General features: G+C 43.5%; 1 protein-coding gene across 9 annotated transcripts in view; it reads right to left on the minus strand.

Moving 5' to 3' along the window:
• PDE4DIP (phosphodiesterase 4D interacting protein) overlaps positions 1-16,065 on the minus strand; it is a 198,988-nt gene that overhangs the window by 31,986 nt on the left and 150,937 nt on the right. For all 9 annotated transcript variants that reach the window (XM_087444629.1, XM_087444580.1, XM_087444575.1 and 6 more), the window contains 6 exons: positions 13,624-13,712; positions 8,211-8,443; positions 4,404-4,836; positions 3,364-3,556; positions 2,338-2,454; positions 1,381-1,909 (listed from right to left, as the gene is read on the minus strand). In XM_087444629.1, the coding sequence (XP_087300755.1) occupies positions 1,381-1,909; positions 2,338-2,454; positions 3,364-3,556; positions 4,404-4,836; positions 8,211-8,443; positions 13,624-13,712 (1,594 nt within the window). The remainder of the gene's footprint in view (positions 1-1,380; positions 1,910-2,337; positions 2,455-3,363; positions 3,557-4,403; positions 4,837-8,210; positions 8,444-13,623; positions 13,713-16,065) is intronic.

Below are 16,065 nucleotides of genomic sequence, written 5' to 3' on the forward strand. Positions count from 1 at the left end.
TACGGAACTCCCCCCTAGCTGAATTCTGGCACATAAACCAAAGGAGATATTTAAAAGTAAATTCTGCTCTGACAAACTATTGCATCAAACAATTTAGTATACCACTGTTCTTCTACTGTTTTATATATGTTAGTCATATGTCCAAAGTGAATGGTTAAGTTCTGTGGGGGTAAATACAGTGCCATATTTTATAACCCTTACAGCACCAATATAGTGGACACTCACAGTTGATACTCAATAAATACCAAAAATAAATTAAGTGATTGGAATCACCTAATCCTAAGTCTGGATAGGACCTTTCATGTCTTCTATCTCAAAGACCATCTGTATTATGGCAGACTGTATTTTGCAAAGACGGCCATTACACAATCTCCCATTCTACATGCTCTTTTGCAATATGGTTCTGCCTCTCTTTCATCAGCAGGTAGAGGCTATTCTCCACCTCCTTAAATCTGAGCAGGCTCTGTGACCACTCTGACCAAGATAATATAGTGGAAGTGACACTGTGCCAAGTCCCGGAGTAGCTCTTAAATGGCCTGGCAACTTTTACTTCCTGTCTCTTGGAAGCCAGCTTCCACATAGAAGTGACACTACCTCAGGCACCATACTGTGAGAGGCCCAAGCCAGGAAGAGAGGTCCTGAAAGACAAGAAGCCACATGGAGAAAGAGAGAAGCCAAGGAGCACCACGTCACCAGACATGTGAATGAAGAAGCCATGTCCAGCACAGCCAGACATTTCAGATGACTCTAGCCCCAGACACCATCTGATGGCAGCTGCATGAGAGACTCAAGCGAGAGCCACCTAGCTAAGCCCAGTCAATCCACATAAATTATTCTTTGAAGCCACTAAGCTTTGGGGTGGTTTTTTACTCAGCCTGGAAGTCTACCCAGTGTTTTTCAACACAGAGTATCAATAACAATAATAATTATGGCAAATAGTATTGAGAGCTTAATATATGTTCGGCATTATTATAAGCACTTGTATAAATTCATTTAAACCTAATAACCATCCTATGAGATAGGTTCTCTCATTATCCTCATCTAATAGGTAAGGAAATAGGCTCAGAAAGACTAAGTAGGTTGCACAGCTAGTAAGTACCAGAGCTAGGATTCAAATCCAGGCAGTCTGACTCCAGTTTCACTACTATACCACATATCCTGTCACTTTATGAATAGAGTCCAAAGAGGAAATCCCAGAGACCTGGGATCTCCAGGAGGGCCTGGCCTACCTGTCCTTTATTCAGATCTACGTCTACCATGTAAAGAAGGGCTCTTCTGATTGCCCTGAGGGTTCTCTCTTCCACCTGCCCAGGCTACCCTGCTTCAAACACAAACTTAGACAACATCAATCAAGTAAGGGCCCAAGAGGGCCCTCCTTACCCAGGCCACGAGGCTGATCTTAGCTCCTCGGCCAGCTTTCCTTCCAGTCCAGTTTTTGGGAGCTGGGCCTCCAGCTGGGACACTCTCTGGATCAAACTCTCCAGATCCTTTTTAGCCTGAAGCCCTGGAGGGTAGAAAGCCCCAGTGCCATCAGACAGCCACCCCTCATCCTCGTCAGTGACACTATGAGGTGAAGATCCCCCAAGGATGCCAACGGCCTTCAGCTTTCGGGGTCTCTCCAGACTAGATGAATAATCGCTTGTAACAGAGAGGGACCGGACCCGGCTCTTGAGGTTTTGAATGACCTTGTTGGCATTTTGCAGCTGGGTCTTCAGATCTTTGATGTCCTTACGTAGGACAGAGATGTCTTCTGACTTTCCATATGCCTGGAACTCCTCCTGCTTCCCTAGCTGGTTCTCCAAGGGCTTCTTCCCAGGGGGGCTGGCCAGTGTCGAGTCCAGCTGTCCCTGCTCAGAGCACGGCCCCTCCATTAGGACTGTTTCCCTGATGCTGTTGTGCTCCTCACACTCTGAGAAAAGACAAAGGCATCTTCCTGAATAAAGCTGGGCCTGCCGCTGGAGCCACTCCCTTGACAGTCTTTTTATCATGGAAAAACAATTTTTTTTACTTATGGTTTGCATATCCCTAAAAGCTCATCTGGTCTTTTCATTAATAAGTAGGCCTTAATGTTTTTTTCTATAATAATCAATTGGATAGAATTTTTTTTTTTATTAACAGCAGTATGCTGAAAACTAACTGTAGAAATTCAAACTCACACTCAGCCTCATTTGGGGCAAGAGTTCTCCTCCAAACTTCCTGTCCCTCTCTGGTCCTGTGTCCCCTTCAGTCTACAACACCCCCTCACCCCTCCTCATCAGGTCTGGGACTGGCCAACAGCACCCAGAGATGAAAGCTGACCCCAGGGAGGGAAGGTGAGCCCCACACTTGTACTCTTACCGGGACTGGGGCTCTCCTCCCGCTCAGCTTCGTTCTCACTTCGGCCACAAGTCTCATAGCCCAGATCCTGGAGGTCCACCTGGACCTGCTTGCTGTCCTGCTTCACCAAGGACTCACCTGCTCAGGAAGAGACAGAGGGTGTTATACGGTATCTGAATTTCCCACATACACCCTCAACCTTGGTGGCACATATCCTCACCCACAGGGGGCAGGGAGGTGAGATCCAAAGTGGGATAGATGCTTCTTTGGACTCATGTTGGAGAAGAGATCACCCACTCCAGGCAGCATGACCTCCCTCCACCAGGATAAGTCTGTTTGCCATTGATGGTCTCACCTACAGATAACCTAGGCTTAGTTGGGACCAGACATCTTTCAGTAGGGTATTACTATCATCTCTAGAAGCCCCAGTGAAACTAGCAAGTGCTTTGTTTATAGGGCTCAGTAAATGTTTGAATGCAGTTGAACTAATTTAGTCTCAAGACATCTAGATCTGCATTGTCCAATAAGGTAGCTACTAGCCACATGTTACTATTTTATAACAAATAAGTTAACATTAAATAAAACTTCAAATTCCTGAGTTGAACTAGCCACACTTCATGTGCTTCATAACCACATGTGATATAGATATAGAACATTTCCATCACTGCAGGACATTCTATTAGAAAGTGCTAATTCTAGACCAACAATGATGATGTACTTTTGTAGAATCTGATGTGGTACAAAGAGGAGCAGAAGAGAAACCATCAGCATATGTTAAGAGGGGTAAGGCAGTTCGTTGACTCTACCACAAATGAGCAAACCTAGAAGTTAACCCATTTCCTCCCTACACTCTTACTGCAAACTTGCCTTATTCCTTTATTCTTCTCTGCCATCTGCAAAATGAAGCTAAATATCCACTTCCACAACTCTACGACTGTGGTCAGGATTAAATTTGTTTTGAGGCTGGGGAAGAAAAGTGAAGTCTGCCAAGCAGGTAGCTTCTCGTGGGGGAGACAGACACTTTGGTGATGTGAACTGAAGACTTACTGAACATGACTCTGTACTTCTCCAGCTGGTTGGCCTGGGCAAAGACAGTGGCTTCTGATATCAGCAGCTTTTCCTGAAGATCTTGATAGCGCTGTCTGCATTGTGCCAGCTGGGAGCGCAGGTGCTTGGTGGATCCTGGGAGGCTCAATTCTGACTGAGGCCCAGGGTCCCGGGCCTGGGGTTGGTTATCCAGCTGTGAAAAGAGCCAGCACAGGATCAGGGAAGTCTGAGGTCCTCCCCCACGCAGTGATGGCCACTTTCCCTTGTGAAGCCTGTGGACTTGATTCATGTGTCTCCCACAGCACTCCTTAGGCCATTTGGCAGTTATTTGCTTTCCAGACTGAGCTCCTAGAGAGCTGGGGTAATGTTTTATTCATCTCTGTATCTACAGCACATAGCACTGTGTCAGCTCAGTCTACTGAGGAGCTCTCAGTAAAAGTTTGTTCAGTGGTTGAAAAGAGAAGGGATGGAAACCTCTACTTGTCTCTTCCAGCATTCCTGCCCCCATTGATCCTCTGCATTCTCCACTTTACTTAATCCTCAGCAAAGACCCTTCCCTTGAAAGGATCCTGATAACTCCTTCTGAGGCTCAGGGATAGACATCTGTAATGAGCTGTGACAAAAATGGCAGTGATAAGGAAGAGATGTTATTACACACCACCTGTCTGGGCTGCCTTAAGACCCCATGCATCCTATAGAAATGATCCGTGTTTGTGCCATCTTTCCCCACCATAGTGAGTACCTGAAGGACAGAGTCCAGGTCTTATTGACCACTGCCAATGCCTAGTGTGTTATGTGGAAAATTAAGCACTCAAGAAATATTAATGGAAAATTAATTACTCAAGTAATACTTATCAGATAATGCTGTAAAAACATTTCTAAAGGCTGAATGTGTGAGGAATATTATTACCATTGCTTGCGGTGCAAAGGTGCCCTTCCCTTAGTACCTCCTGACCCACAGGGCAGAATTGCTTAAGGTAAAAACTGACATTTCCAGCCCTTCTCCAAGGGTCTTTCATTCCATCTAAGCCCACACTTACTTGGTGGGCATTCACTCCGAGGGCAGACCCAAGGTCAAGGCACTGGGGTCTGGGGCAGGGCCTCATAGTCACGTCCTCCTCTTGGCGTTGGTGCTTCCCAGGAGAACAAACAAGCTCTGTGTTCATTCTGTCGATCTCCCTGGCCAGGTGCACAAGGAGCTCTGGACTGAGTTTACTATTCCCTTCCTTGCCGCTCAGCACCAGCTGTTCTTTGAGGAGGTTAATGATGTTGTGGGCATTCTTCAGTTTTCCCTGGAGCTTTCTGAACTCAGCCTGAAGGCTATTCCCATTCAGACCCCCTTTGGCTACCACAGTCTCCACCATCACCTCGCCCTTCTCGTTGTCTTCCTCAATCTCCCATCCATCAGACATTGCTTCTCCCATCTGCTCTTTCAGCTCTGCATTCTCAAGGCAAAGGCTCAGCATGGTGTTCCTGCAAGAAACATATACAATCAGGGGCCGGGTCTGGTCTTGGCCCCTTTTACCCACATCTCAGTCCATCAGAGACTCAGAGATACCCCAGACCATGAAGCAACCTCAGAGACCTACAACAACTCCCTTATTTTATAGAGCAGACAGCCAACGCTCAGGAAGAATAAGAGACTCGCCCTCGTTCACACAGCTACTTGGCGGCAGTACTATCACTAAAACTCGTGGACTCAAGACACCTGGTCTAGTTGTCTTTACCCATGCCATGCAGCCTCATGTTCTAATTTTCAGTGGCCTCTGGAATAACAAGAGTACTTACACTTTTTAGAAAAAAATAAGAAGGACCTTGCTGGGACAAATGTATTATTATGGATTCTAGAGTTCTATTAATTATCATCAGTCGGTTTTCAACCATTAGATGAGAAATAGAGATCTAGGAACACAGAAGAAATAATTAATACTAATCAGAACTACAATCAAATGTGCTTATGTAATTATTTGCTTTACATCTGGTTCCTGTAATAGGTCATCTTTATGAGAGCAGAGACTCTGTCCTATTCATCCTGTATCCCCAGAGCTTCCACAGTCCCTGCCACATAAAACATTCATATTTGTTGAAAAATTAAGATGGACTAAATAACTAATTTTCACCATGACATTCTAGACCCACCCTTTCCTCCCACCCAATCCTTCATTATGGTTGGGTGGAAGCAATAAAAACATGGCTTTAACAAGGCAATTCACTTAAATAGGCAATTCACTTAACCACTTTGAGCCTCAGTCTCCTTTTATATAAAATGAGCATTATAACACTTACCTAGTGGAGTTATTGGATGCTTAAATGAAATTACATATATGGTATGGTTAGCTCAGGGTCTGCAACAGAGAAGTCATTTAATTCTGCTGCACTAGCTGAAGGCCTGAGGAATACTAACATCAGAATCCTACGAGGCGGGGCCGGCCCCGTGGCTTGGAGGTTAAGTGCGCGCGCTCCGCTGCTGGCGGCCCGGGTTCGGATCCTGGGCGTGCACCGACGCACTGTTTCTCCGGCCATGCTGAGGCCGCGTCCCACATACAGCAACTAGAAGGATGTGCAGCTGTGACATACAACTATCTACTGGGGCTTTGGGGGGAAAAATAAATAAAATAAAATCTTTAAAAAAAAAAAAAGAATCCTATGAGGTGCTTGTTAAGAAAGCTTTAGAGCTAAGGCCTATGAATCTACATTTTACTTAAGTTCCATAGGTGATTCTTAAGGATGCTGAATTGAGAACCACTGACTAGAAGAGGCAAAGGAACAAGTACAGTCGTGTGCCACATAACGATGTTTCAGTCAATGACGGACCACATATATGATGGCAGTCCATAAAATTAGTAGTATACAGTCTAGGTGTGTAGTAGGCTATATCATCTAGGTTTGTGTAAGTACACTCTATGACATTCGCACAACGACAAAATTGCTTAACAACGCATTTCTCAGAATGTATCCCCGTCTTTAAGCAACACATGACTGTAATTCACAATCTGAAGGATCAGCAGTTGGCTATGCCCTTAGATTGGGTTTCTCAGAATCCTGAAGTCTTGGACCATGAGCAGAGCTTGTCAAGTGTGAATCAAGGAAGAAAATACTTCAGGACATAGGAATCAGACAGACTATATAAAAGTTTCCTCAATGGATAAAAAGGCGACAGGTATTTTACCAAAACTGAGGTGTAAGGGGGAGAAAAAGGGGCACATGTGTAGTATAGAAAAGAATATTTAATTTTTTTTTTTTTTGGTAAGGAAGATCGGCCCTGAGCTAACATCTGCCAATCCTCCTCTCTTTGCTGAAGGAGACTGGCCCTGGGCTAACATCCATGCCCATCTTCCTCCACTTTATATGGGACGCCGCCACAGCATGGCTTGACAAGCGGTGCGTTGGTGCGCGCCCGGGATCCGAACCGGCAAACACCGGGCCGCCACAACGGAGCACGCGCGCTCAACCCCATGCGCCACCGGGCCAGCCCGAAAAAGAGTATTTAATATTATGTTATAACTTTATGTTTTGGGGAAAACCTCACTGTTTTCACAACACAAACTAATGAAAGAAAAGCTCAACAAAATCTCGGAAGATGGCCAATGCTTTAGATAGATTCTATCTTCTACATTATTGGTGATTCTTAAGGTTGGGTGGAGAGTTAAATAAGAGTTTCAGGTTAGTAACTCTGGAGAAAAAAGAAAATACTCCACAAGGGTATCTACGTTGGGTTTGATTGTACATTCAACTGTAGGATCAAAAGAGATGCACTGTTCTTACCCATGACAGCTCAACGAATTTTACATATGACAAACCTTAAGCAAAACTTCTGCTCTAACTAAGTAGAATTTAAGGAAAGAAATACCAAGATAATTCAGAGTAAAAGAACCAGCATTAAGAATGATCACAAGAATATTTCAAAAATTGTTTGAGAAAGTATATAGTAAAGAAGAAAAGGTTTAGATTTTAAAAATTGGGAGCTGGGGATCTAGCCATGAACTATTATGCAACCTTGAGCAAGTTACTAGAACTTTTTAGGCCTGAGTTTCCTCAACTACGAAACAAGGACATTAGGCTAGATGCCAAGGTCCTCTTCAGTGCTAATCTTATTCTATAATTCAGGGACGTTTAAGTGGCACATAATAGGCAGGGAAACAACAGGGCATGCATGAGAAGTTGTACATCTGCGCAGTTGTGTACTAAACAACAGGCCATGATGATCACGACCCTCAGGGATGAGTGAATAAATGGATTAGCCCTACATTAACAGCATGTTCCCCAAGCATCGTTTGAAAAAAAGCCATTAAAGAGAGAGTGGCCAATCTAGCCAATTAATCAGCTATTTACCACTTTTGTAAAGGTAATAAAATAGCAGAGATTATTAAACTTGCTATTTCATGATTTAGGGATTCATGTTGTTGAGAGAGAGCTGAGAGGAGATGGGGGAGCCCCTGTATAAATCCTCCTCCCTCATGGACTGTTCTGGTTCTGCATACAGCAGTGAAGCAACTTGGGTGGCAGGAGACTCTTTAGTTCAAGTCAATTCAAAAGAGCAATACCAGTCATACAACTAGGAGATTTCCACTCATGACTGTCACATGTATGGCTAACAATGGGCATTATTATATTGAATTAACACCAGATTTATTTGAGTAATTTGAATGGTAACTATTGATAATCACCATTATGCAATATTATCAACTTTTCTCTAAAGAATTTGTAGAACCATTAATGCATGGAGCCTGGGATGTGGAGCAAGAAGCCCCATGGCAGCATGAATGCCTTGGCTGCAGCAAGGTGAGTCCCTTGGCTATGGTGGCCTCTCAATCGGCAGGCTCCCCTTCCCTGGGGGAATGTCCTACCTGATGTGGGCCACAGAGGAGAATCCTGCTTCCTCAATTTGAGCCTTTAGCTCCTTCAGTTCCCCCTCAGCCTTCCTCTTCTCCTCTAAGTGCTGATGCATCTCAGCCCTTAGGTGGAGCATTTCCTCCTGAAGATCCCTGTTACTGTCCCCTCCTGTCGGGGACGAAGGAGGAAGAGATACGCCCTGGGTCTCCACAGCTGCCAGGCTTTTCTCCAAAGCCACCTTGATGAGCTGAAAGAAAATGATGGTTTAAAGAAGTTAGGTCATTAAAGAGGATCCAAGAGGAACATCAAATCACAAAGGCAGCCTTAGTGGGAACAAAAAAGGCAGACCTAAAATAAGCCCCCCTAAGGACTTCCTCAGGCATAAGGGCCCTGGAGACCGGTTTGGGAGGGGTGGACACCATGCGAGCAGGGAGAATTGCTGCCATGGGCAGGAAGAGGAATATCCAGAGGTGGGTGAGAAAAAAACACAAGCACATAATAAATTAAAAACAAATGAGGTGTAAACAGAACTGGAGAGTGTGGATGCTGTGATTCTTCTCTTCCTGAGGAGACAGAGTTCCCCCAGAGTCTTCTTACAAGTCAGGAAGCTTCATCAGCTCCACAACACTTGAGTCCTTGATTGCAAAGATCACAGCTCGAGACACCAGTGCTCAAATCCTGAGTCAGTGTCTGTAACTCAGATTCCAAAAAGGATGACAGAGGGAGGACTCAGGCACTCAGGAGTCAAGAGTCACAGTCACCGAATTAGAATATGGGCAGAGCTACAGGTGAGACAAAGCAAGCTTAATTCCATTGGCAGCAGGAGTATCATACCCTACAACTACTGAGAAGTTCAAGTGAGGCCACCTGCCCAGCAGCCAATTTCGCTAGTTGGATATTACCCTATGCTGACACTGCCAGCCAAACTCTACACATCTAAGCAGGTGAGAAGAAAACAAGGCAGAAACAATTTCCCAACTCTTTTCTTTCTTTTTTTTTTTGAGGATCCTCTTGAAGTTACTCTTCAATGTTTCAACTAAAGCAGATCATATAGTTTTTCCTCAAATGAGAATTTTTTAACTTTAAGACTTTCTTATTGTTCATCTTGGGCTCCTTTCCAGTTTTTCCCACACTTTTAAAAGTCTACAAACCAAAACCTACATAGGATCATCTACTCAGTGTATGACTAAGTATTTCAGTACAAAGATTTCTTGCCTGTCTGTCCAATATTAGTATTAATACATCCCAATATCATGTTGGCTTCTTTTTCCTCTCAGTGGCAGCATTTTGGGGTTTTACTTAACTTCAGGTCTGTTTAGACCTCCCAGTTTTCCATCTCTCTCCCTCAGCTATTTCTGGGTCATGTCGTTTTCTTTTATCTCTATAAATAATGTGACTTGTAGTTGTTACTTATAAATTGATTCTGGCTATACAGAATCATTTCCCAATTATCAAAGTCATCAAAATATTTGATGTGTGTCTCCATAAATCCTGTAGTGGCCACTTGATTAGGGATGACTTGTAGAATTAATTATATGCTTTATACCTTCATTTAGGTCACAAATATATTGAACAGAACAGAGCCTAGAGCTGCTTAAATGGATCAATGATTGATAGAGCTGCTTGGCCTCGCACAAAGCCATTGACTTTTGCTTTTGACCTTGTAACAGAGCATGGTAAAATCTAGCCAATGGGAATGTGGTGGGGCTGATTCACAGCACGTATGTGCAATGGCGTTTAGTGACATAGCGGTTGAGGTTGTGAGAAAGAAAGAAAGAAAGAGATGCGCAGGCACATTTCCTAGGCATTCCTGGGCTTGTAAGCCTGAGATCTGGGAGCTTCTTGGGAATGTCTGTCTCTACGGCTCTGCTGTCAGGCTTAGACTGGTGGCCACCTCTGCATGTGCCACCAAGCATTTGTGACAAAATAAAGGAAGGGGGACTGGCTAAAACCACTTTTGAAAGTTCATGACCTCACCTCTCATTTAAACTATGTGACTTTATCTTTCTACATAAACTCTTTCCAACTAACTCAACTAAAATAAACATTGCTATCAGCTTTGAATATGGGCACAACATTTATTATTTCTAAACCTTAAGAGTTCCTTCTGCTTAAAAATAATGTCTAACTTTAATGATACCTATCTATTTTTAAAGTGCCTTCTGGATGTACATTATCTTCTTCTATTGATTTAAATATACCTAGTTTCTTTAAAAAGAAAAAATTAAGACCCACAGAATATTAATACCAGAAGGGACCTTAAGGTCCATCTGGTTTAATTTCCCACTTTAAAATGAGAAAATAGAGATCTGATTTGTTCCCAGGCTAATTTGGGTTTTCCTATTTCCATGTCAAAGGGAACTTATTTTGGCTAACTTGTCTGCAAAATTTCAATGTAAATGCATGAAAAGTGACTCAGGATCTAGCCTTTTTACTAGTTTTTCTTTATCATCTATGGAAAGTTAATATTTCTATTTTTTTCCCCCAAATAAAACCCCAGGGTTTCCAGTATGTATGGTGGTAGTATTACTCCTTTAGGTCTATTGTTAATGATATCTCTTATAGGTTTTTTCTTTTTTCACATTTCCTAATTCATCTGTTCTATTGCTTCCATGGTATAATTCAGCTTTTTTGTGTGCTGGGTTTCCATTTACCCCACAGAGGTCTATGTGCAGATCTGAACTCTTGTTTGAACAGAGTTGTTTTGTTTTTACCCTATTGCATCCTACCTCTCACATCTCTCTCTCTCTTAAGTCAGTTCTCAGACAGCATTAAGGGTATTAAAAATGATCTTTTCTCAAATTCATAACAGAAGTCTACAGACTTCTTTCTCCTTTGCATTTTTTTTTTTTTTTGGTGAGGAAGATCAGCCCTGAGCTAACATCCATGCCAATCCTCCTCTGTTTGCTGAGGAAGACTGACCCTGAGCTAACATCCATGCCAATCTTCCTCCACTTTTATGTGGGACGCTGTCACAGCATGGCCTGACAAGCGGTGCATCAGTGCGTGCCCGGGATCTGAACCTGGGCTGCCCTCAGCGGAGCGTGTGCACTTAACCACTACACCATGGAGCCAGCCCCAACCCTTCTTTGCATTTGAATCTTGATTCTTGATTAACTTTTCTCCATTATAAAAGCTCAAATGAAAAAAGGCAATGATTGATTTCGTTTCTTTCACAGGAATTTCCTAAGTACTTATTATAGATCTTACATTTGCTTGAGAATGGAATTTTGTGGGAGATATCTGGAAAAATTATCATCATGGTGAGACCTGAGATTTCCTGTGGTCAGTGAGTCCAAAAGTAAGGACAAAGCAACTTGGTCTGGCCAAAAGGTGGTTCTTGCCTTGGAAGGAACACAAAATTGCATGTGTTTGTTAGGGGAAGTGTATATGCTTGAGGTGGGAAGGTAGCTTGGTGTTTAGAATAAAGTGTACCTTCCAAGGACACAACAAGGAAGAACTTGGAGCCTAATCTTAAGGGACCATTTCCCTGGAAACCAGCAAACACAGTTTTGAGAATCTGGACACAAAATAGTTATGGCAAAACAAGCTTTATTTAGTTGGTAGCAGAAGAGTCACATCCTCAAACTCCAAAGAAGAGTAAGTAAATTTACAATGATTTCACACACCAAGGTTCGTCCAACCAAAACTGAAGATTGATTTTCAAGGAAAGGTGATGGAAAGAAAAATGATGCTTACCCAAGATATTCTTCATCCAGCAGTTATATACTTTGTCTATCATGAGTCAAGCCCCAATCCAAAGATTTGTTAACTAGTAATTTATTAAGTATCTCCTATGCCAAGTAATAGGGCAGATATTGCAAGAGAAATACAAATGCCCCAGTGTAAAAGTTTATTCCAGAGTTGAATTGACCTCAAAATGTGGTCTGGTCATTTTCTCTATGCTAGGCTATTGGAAAGATGGTTAAGGAAGAAATGACTTTACAAACCAGTTTGCCTACAACTGAGAATTAGAGCAAAGGACTCACACTACCAGGGATAGTTTAGATGATGTCAATCAGGATCTGGCTCTCTCCATATCTGTGTCTCCTATTCATTTATACTGAAGTTAATCCTGTCCCACATGACATCCCAATCTAGGTCTGTCTTAAAGTGGACATTCGTTTATCCTGCAGATCCCTCTCTCTCACCCAAGGTCCTCAATAAAATCAGAGAGTGAGAGCAGAGGGATCTGTCTGGAGCAGCAGTAGTGTACATAATTAAAGTTAGGAGCATCAGTTAGGAGGACTCAGAAGCTCTTCAAGCAAAAGGAAAAGTGGAGCTCATGCAGGAACTCAAGGAAGAAGTAAAGATCAGGTATGGCTAGAGCAACAAAAAGGGGATCTTGGTAGAAAATAAAGAAAATGTCTTGAGGACATGTGGTATCCCAGACAACTACTCATGTCCTCAAGAGCCAAAGACTGTGCCAAATCCTGTGACATTTGTAGACTGCTCACTTGAGCTCTTTTTGTTGGTTTATTAGATGTCTCCTCTTTTTCTTATGCAGGAGATGCAGAGGCAGACCCAGAAAGCTCATTTCCCCTACAGTTTTCCTACTAGCTCCAAAGCCCAGCTATTTCTGCAGAAGGACAGGTACCAATGACCAACTTTCTCCTTAACAACATGGCACAGACATGGTCCATCTAGGAAATGTGATTGATAAATGTCACGGCAAGGTGGAGACACACAGGGGTTCCAGTGAGTGCTATGGAATCACTATCAGTGACTTAATTTCTGAGGTCCACGATATTTAACTCTTGAGCTTGAGAACATGCTGGTTACACCATCACTGCTGGTTGGTGGGAACAGTGTTTCAGCCTTAGGTACCAAGTCTTGAGGTTTGACAGGGCTTGCTCTTGAAGTGTCATCTGCTGGACATTGACATGTCACAACTTGGGTGGTTTATCAGGTTGCCCAACAAAGTTCTCTTTCGTGTAATGAGATTTCACTGAGAATGATCCCTGCTTTGGAAGCCTTCTGATCCTCTTGCAGTTTCTCAGAGAGCACTCTCTCGAAGCAGGCTAGGCCTGCCACTTCCCCAAGCAGCCCTTCGATGACTCCCTGTCTTCTGTGGTTTGTTTCAGTTACAAAAGCCCAAGAGAGGAAGTGTCCATGATCTTGTAAGTAAAAATTCTTCTGAAGCTATAGCTATAGACGGTACATGGGGGCAAAGGTGGGTAGGAGGGGGCAGGGAGCAGGAATAAGAGATAGGAGTAAAAACAAAAGGGTGGATTGGAGAGAAAAATGGAGTGAGGATAGGGGTTGGCAAGGTAGCTAGGAAGCTCAGGGAGGGCAAGAAGACGACTAGGATGTGGTTTATATAAAAAGAAAGCTTCTCACTCTAGGTCCACAAGGGCTGCAGGAGACCACAGACCCCAAGGGCTATCAGCTTTCCAATCTAGGACCCAGAACCTGACTCGGACTTACTTGCTGGTGGCTATTGTGTGCAGCCTCCTCCTCAATACTGTCAGTGAACTCAGTGCTCGCGTCTTCAGTGTCGTCCCCTGCAGCTGCACCTGAAAGTAAGTCCAGAAGAGAAAGGTGACTCCCTTCACAGCTGGCTTCCAGACAGCGGCTAAAATTACACTTTTTGCCATCCACCTCTGATTTCTTCCTTTCCCCATATGCACGGCCCCCTAGCCAGCAGGGCCAACAGGGAAGGCAGAATCAACCTGCCAAACCTGTAGAAAAGCCTTCTCGCTGGATCACTGATATTTTCTCGCTAACGCTCAAGCTTAAGCCTCAAAACATAAGTTGGCTTTGACTGCACAGACCTGTACCTAAGGAGTTGGATAGAGTGGTTACCCCTCTTACCTATTTCCAGAAAGCCTGAATTATTCCCTGTCTTGCCACTGACCGACTGTGTAACAACTTTCTCTTCTGTAACATGGGCCCAACATGACTAACCTGTTTCCCACCACTGAGCACTGAGAGGGTCCCTGATTTTCTGGGGATTAGGGCAGCCCTGCTCCTCTCACACTATTCCATTGTTGGGATCAGTTGCGCATGGGGTGGCAGTCCCTCTGAGGAACCCTCCTCTAGGCGCTCAGGTCTAGTCAAGACCCAGGGCACAGAATGATTCAGGTGTTTCCTAATTTCTTCCTCTAACCTCTCCTCCTCCCCATCTTTCTCAAACTCTTGTTCAATGCAACATCCTTTGCCTGAAGTGTTTTTTGCACTGCTTTGTCCAAATGAGATTTAATCAATTCTTTCATTCCCCAAAGATGGACACAGTCACCCTAGGGCACAAACATCTATGCCCTGCACTAAGGGATAAGTAGCTGCAGTTTGTGGTCTGGGTAAAGGTCTAGGGCAGTGCTGACCCATAGAACTTTCTGCAATTCTGTGCCTATGCTGCCCAATACAGTAGACAGTAGTCACATGTGACTACTGAGCACTTGAAATGTGGTTAGCATGACTGAGGAACTGAATTTGTTATTTAATTTAAATTAATTTAACCTAAATTCAAATAGCCACATGTGGCTAGTAGCTACCATATTGGACAGAACAAATCTAGGGCATTTCTTCCTCTCCACATCTGTTAAAAGACTGTCCATCCAATTTTAGATTAAGATCTGTGGCCCACATTACTGATTTCTTCTGAAAGTGTAGAAACGTATAATGGTTAATTCATTTGAACACCAAAGAAAATCTACCATGACACTCTCTGGGTCTTACAGAACCTGCCCACATTAGAGAACGTTGAGATCTAGTTCTGACCCTGGCCTCAGCAACCAACCTGTTAAAACTTCTCTTCTGACCACTGAGTAGCCTGGGCCTCAAAGAGATTAGGTGGCTTGTCCAAGGTTACACAGCTAGTCCTGACAAGAGTTGTGCCAAGAAGTCTCTGGACTTTCAGACAGAGGCAACTCACTGTTCTTTCTGGTGATAAATCAGATGTTTATCTTTGTTTCTTCCTCTGAGACCAAAGATCCTGCTACTGAGCTCAGACATTCATGGATGCAATGCTCTGCATAAATAAGGAGCATTCACTACCTACACTACAACAGGGGCAGTTCACACCTACATTCCATCTCTTGGCATCTGCAAGTTCATGTCAGAGTATCTGCAATGTCCCAGGCCAAACTCATTAAAGTACTAAAAGGAAGTAAGCATGTTGTCCTAACAGCTTAATCTTATGACTCATTCCCTGATCTTCAACATGAATGTTGTATTAACTTTGGACCAAGGCAGTACCTTGTTTAGTAAAAGCCCTACTCACAGGAGGCACCTCTACCACTCAGAATCTTTAGAGATCTATGGCAGACAGTGTACAATAAGGCTTTCCAATACTTATTGTTCCAAACTAGCCCCAGAACCATCTCATTCAGGGTTGTTGTGCAGAGGTGAATAAACACAATCCCTAAGCTTTGGCTGCTTTGGAAACTCATTGAACCCAGGATGCTAATTCACTCAAGGACAACCATATCGTATATTATGCCTACTTTGGAAAATCTTTTCCTGTACAACAGTAGGGATCAGAATTTTTTTTTTCCTACAAAGAAAATGAATTGCTCCACTCAGTGAGAGATTAAGAAAACATACTTTCCACATTGTTTCCCTTCTGAGTGTTGGGCTAGAGAATGACCCTGCGGTTGAAGAAAGCTCAGCCCTCTGAGGTCAGGATCCTCATTCCCATGCCATTCTTGGTGGGTTGAGTAGCCATGCTGGGCCCACATCCCAAGATGGTTCCTGTACAAGGTTCCAGGAGTAAGATAAGTGGGGATTAGAAACGGTATTGTCACTAGTCTTGAAGGCTTTTGTCTTTCTGCCCTTCACTTACCTTTGTCAGCTTCTCTGATGCCACATCTGCATTTCTAGATAATGCTCTGTCTTTAATTCACTTAGGGCACAATACCATGGTTTTGA

The sequence above is a fragment of the Ceratotherium simum genome, chromosome 2 (genome assembly GCF_057802395.1).
Source record: "Ceratotherium simum simum isolate JZ-2026a chromosome 2, ASM5780239v1, whole genome shotgun sequence".
NCBI classification, from domain to species: domain Eukaryota; kingdom Metazoa; phylum Chordata; class Mammalia; order Perissodactyla; family Rhinocerotidae; genus Ceratotherium; species Ceratotherium simum.